Source organism: Miscanthus floridulus, chromosome 2, assembly GCF_019320115.1.
Source record: "Miscanthus floridulus cultivar M001 chromosome 2, ASM1932011v1, whole genome shotgun sequence".
Classification (NCBI taxonomy): Eukaryota; Viridiplantae; Streptophyta; class Magnoliopsida; order Poales; family Poaceae; genus Miscanthus; species Miscanthus floridulus.
The window spans coordinates 106,961,258-106,965,829 of NC_089581.1; the positions used below are offsets into that span (position 1 = coordinate 106,961,258).

At 54.6% G+C, this 4,572-nt stretch overlaps 1 protein-coding gene across 1 annotated transcript; it reads right to left on the bottom strand.

Annotated features, from left to right (window-relative positions):
* Nucleotides 1-2,423: 2,423 nt before the first annotated feature.
* On the bottom strand, nt 2,424-4,296 carry LOC136539317 (RING-H2 finger protein ATL34-like). The gene has a single exon (XM_066531270.1). It carries the CDS (start codon nt 4,221-4,223, stop codon nt 3,063-3,065), a length of 1,161 nt encoding a protein of 386 aa, XP_066387367.1. The 5' UTR covers nt 4,224-4,296; the 3' UTR covers nt 2,424-3,062.
* Nucleotides 4,297-4,572: the final 276 nt, after the last annotated feature.

Here is a 4,572-nt window from a genome sequence, read left to right on the forward strand (position 1 = left end):
CAACTCTTATACATCGACATTTCATTGAACACACGTTATGCAACTCCTACAGAGTCATTCACATCTAGCTACAAATACAAGATGCCATGCTCATCTCAAACACAGGTCAAAGAAATTGTAGAGGTTGGTCAAAGAACACCCAATCTGAACAAAAATAAAAACATAACACACCATATATGTTGCCTCCAAGAATAAAATGTATAATCAAAGCCGCTGGAAACAACAGCTACAGATCCATCCATACCTGTTGTGTGGCCTTTTGTGCATGTGGAGAAACTAAAGAGGGGATGACCAGATGGCTCGCTGCCATGGGGGCATGGGTGCGCAGCCGCGACCAGCACGCGCCGGTGGCCCTCCTGGCAAACGGCGCTAGCGGTGGCTTCGCAGCAGAAGTAGAGCATGCCGGTCATCAGCTCCTATTGGCGAGTGGCGCTGGTGGCCCAGGTCCTATGCGCCACCGCCGAGGGGCCCTGTATGCCACCGCCTATAACCCTAGCCCTAGCAGAGGTAAGGCAATGAATCCGGTAAAGACAAAACAAAAATTAGACAACAAAGAAATCACGAACTAAGGAGGATGTAGATGAGGCTGACACTGTGGAGAAGGCGGAGCAACGGAGCCGGCGATCGAAAGAGGCGACGCTGGCGATGGAGACGGGCGGCGCTACGAAGATGGAGCGGCGGCGCGGGCGCTGGCTCCTGCCATCACACATCGTGGGGAGGAGGTCACGGCCAGGCCCGTCTGGCGCACCGCAGCGAGGAGGGATGGGGGATGGGAGGCGGCGGAGGGAGGAGAAGCGCAACGAAGAGGACGACAGGTGGGAGGCAACGGGCTCCTCGTAAGCTGACAAGAGGATAAGGACGCGTTTTTTTACGGTGGGATGGAGGTTCAATTCCCTCCGCGAATTCAGGATCGGACGTGGTAAAAAATTTTAGTGTCATGGACAGGCTAGGAGACGGCCAAACCAAGCTGCTTTAATAAGAGTAAATTCGTTCCTACTGCTACTGCGAGAAAAGCTCCTAGGGCCATGTTTAGATTGCAAAAAATTTCAACCTGATAAATAGTAGCACTTTCGTCTTATTTGGTAAATATTGTCCAATCGTGGATCAACTAAGCTCAAAAGATTCATCTCGTGATTTCGAACTAAACTGTGCAATTAGTTATTTTTAATCTATATTTAATGCTCCATGCAAGCGGCTAAAAATTGATGTGATGAAGAGATAATGAAAAAACTTAGAATTTAGAGGTGATCTAAACAAGGCCTAGAGGCGAGGCGATTGTAAAGAAAGAAGAGAGCATTAGCATGGCAGGCAGGAGGGCCAATGCATGCGAAACAACACTTGCTTTCACAAGGTAGCCAGGCAATGCCGTACCACATTCATGGCAAACCTTTGGCAGCATGCAGTAGGTACAGTTGAGAGGTTTACGGGGTGTTTGATTCTTTAGTTGCTCTTAAGATTCATGTCACATTGAATGTTTAGGTACTAATAAGAAGTATTAAATATAGATTAATTACAAAACCAATTACATAGATAGAGGCTAATTTGTGAGACGATTTTTTTAAGCATAAGTAATCCGTCATTAGCATATGTTTACTGTAGCATCACGTTGTCAAATTATGGACTAATTAGGCTTAAAAGATTCGTCTTACAAATTAGTCGCAAGTTATGTAATTAATTTCGTATTTAGTTTATATTTAATACTTCATGCATGTATCAAACATTCGATGTGATAGAAATTATAGGAGGTCCGACAGAAACCAAACATGCCCTCAGAGCAAGGACAAAGCCTTCCACCACCAAAAGCGACACGAGCTCTCCTCCCCTCGTCCACTCCACCTTCGCTCCGTCCGATCCTCCTCACACATTCAACAGTAGCGAAGGACGCGGGAGGGACAAGGCAGGTCAAGCCAGAGCGCGCGTACAGTCAAAACGATGCCCTTTTTAATTATGTTAGAGCAATCACCCTTTTGGTTATTTGCGCTAATAACTGGGATAGCGAAGCGCACGGAGCGTGTGGGATAGCCGGCCAGGAGCCCAGGACGGGCCAGTACGATGCAATGGGACAGTGGAGTCCTTTTCCAGTGGCCGGGGACTGGGGAGGAGGCAGGACTAAGACTGAAGGGGGGGTTCTTGTAGGATTGTGCGTAATCTCATGGACCACCAATCTTGGTCCATATCCTAACCTCCTCTACTCTATCCCATGTGCATCGCGTTCTCTGCTGGTGCACTCTCTCTTTGCACAGTGCTGCTGTATGTAGTACACTCTTTGCACAGTGCTCTAGTAAAATTGCACACCCTTCAATTCCCTACTAGTATGACAAGCACAGGATGTGATTGAGATGCACCCGTTCATTGTGCATCACAGCATCATGCAGTACAAAACAATCTCAAAGTACCAAGTTTTCGCTTCAATCAACCTTTTTGTAGATGTGCGCCACCATAGCATGAGAATTGAGATAAACATAGGTGCTGGAGTAGGAGATTGATGAATACTATCTCCTAGGAGTAGGAGACTGATGAATACTACTACTCAGTATCTCCTATGACCTTTGCTAATTTATTTGCTACTATGCAAAATGGCCAATCCACGCTACATGCATACATACTGTACGTACACAAATGATTGAGTACCACAAAATTAAAGCAAATCAAAATGCAGCAAAAGCCCCTCAAATTTCTGCCATTTTCTTTCGATTGGCCGAGACTGCTGTGCATCTTCTGCCTGAAAGTCCACAAATTCATTCCTCATGCTTCCAGCCGACATTCTCCAATTCGGAAGCAGTTTTGAAACCCGCGAACGGGGCATCTCCTCCGTCCTCGAAATCCACCCGCCCGCCCCACAACCAAAACAAAAAATAAGCAAAATAAAAATTCGACCCTCGCATGCCGAAAAGAAGAGCCAGACAGACACCCCCAGTTCATTTCGATTCGTTTCACGAAGACGACGAGGAGGGCCTTTCGGGACCGTCGCCGGCCGCCGCCGCCGCCGCAGGGGCGAAGCAAGTTTCCACCGCTTTCCATGGATGCTGGAGTACTATGCTAGCACCGTACGACCGTATTTACTAGTATGCCCCGGTGAGCCACCGCACGAACCCGTAGAACGACGCGCTGCCGTCGTCCGCGTCCCTCCGCCGCGTCGCGGGGGCCACGCCGCCGTCCATGTCCCACCACCACTCCGCCGTGGCCGCGGCCGTCACGGTCCCGGCGTCGTACCGGCTGCTCCAGCGCCCGCTGCTCCACCGGCTGCTCCACCGGTTGCTCCACCTGCTGCTCCACCGCTCCGCCGTCGACCTGAACGATGCCGTAGGGGTCAGCCCCACGGACGACGACGACGGCTGCCCGCGCTCCACCGCGGCGAGCTGGTGATGCTGCTGCTGCTGGTTTGGCGGGTCGCTGGACCCGGCGGCGGCGTGCGGGCTCGGTTTGAGCACGACCTGGAGCTCCTCCTCGACGAGGTACTCCGACGACGCCGAGTTGGGGAGGCCACCGGGGAGCGGGTACGCGCGGACGGCGGCGGCCGCAGCGTCCGGGTTGGAGCGGCGGCTGCTGACGCTGCCGAGCTCCACACGGAGGAGGTCCGTGAGCGGCGGGTGGGGCAGCGCGATGGAGGCGCGGCACAGCGGGCAGGATGGGTTGGCGCGCAGCCACGGGTCCACGCAGCGGGAGTGGAAGGCGTGCCGGCAGGCGGGCAGGAGGCGGAGCTCGTCGTCGTCGCGGAACGCGCTCTGGCACACGGCGCAGTCGCGCGACGACTTGGGCACCGAGGCCAGCGACGAGGACAGCGTGAACAGCGGCAGGCGCGCGATGAGCCGCTCGGCCTCCGCCTCCGCCGCGGCCGCCGCCTTCGTCCCTCCTCCTCCCTCCTGGCCGTCGGCGGGCGCCACGGACGCCCCCGCCGCAGGTCGCGACACGAGCGGCAGCGGCGGCGGCTGCCGGGACGAAGCGGAGGAGGACCCCGCTGGGCCCACGTGGCGGCAGAGGTGGCGGATGAAGTAGTGGATGCATAGCGACGCGAGCAGCATCACCACCACGATGACCGCGATGATGAGGATGCTCGGCGAGATGCCCGCCACGCTCCCGCTCCCGCCCCCTCCCGCACTACTCCCTCGCGCGTCGTCGCCCCTTCCGCCCCCGCCGCCATCGTCCGCCAGCCGCGGCACCAGCGGCAGTCTCCGCTCCGGCACCGCCGGAGGCGGCGGGGACGGGATGGCGGTAGATGCCATCAACGTGTACTTGCCCCACCCGCCCGCGCGCTCTCCTCCAGGCTCCTGCCTCCTGCTGGTGTGGTGGCGCGGGTGTAGGAGGAGGCTTGTCCGTGGGCCGTGGCTTATAAGTGTGGTTTTGTCCGGTGGCGGCTTGTCATTTATACTTGTGCCGGCTAAAATTTGTACAGGAGGGGGACGGATAGAGAAGAGGGGATGGGACTGGGACTGGACCAGGTGTTACGTTGGATTCTTGTGTGATCAATCTTTTCTTATTAGTATTATACAACAAATGGCAAATGTTTTTAGCAGAGGCAGTGTTAGATTTTTCACAATTGAGATTTCTGGGGCCCAAAGTTTTGGCTCGCTG

Bases quoted from the DNA above. Each gene is read 5' to 3' on its own strand.
- LOC136539317 (XM_066531270.1), bottom strand. From the start codon at position 4,223: ATGGCATCTACCGCCATCCCGTCCCCGCCGCCTCCGGCGGTGCCGGAG.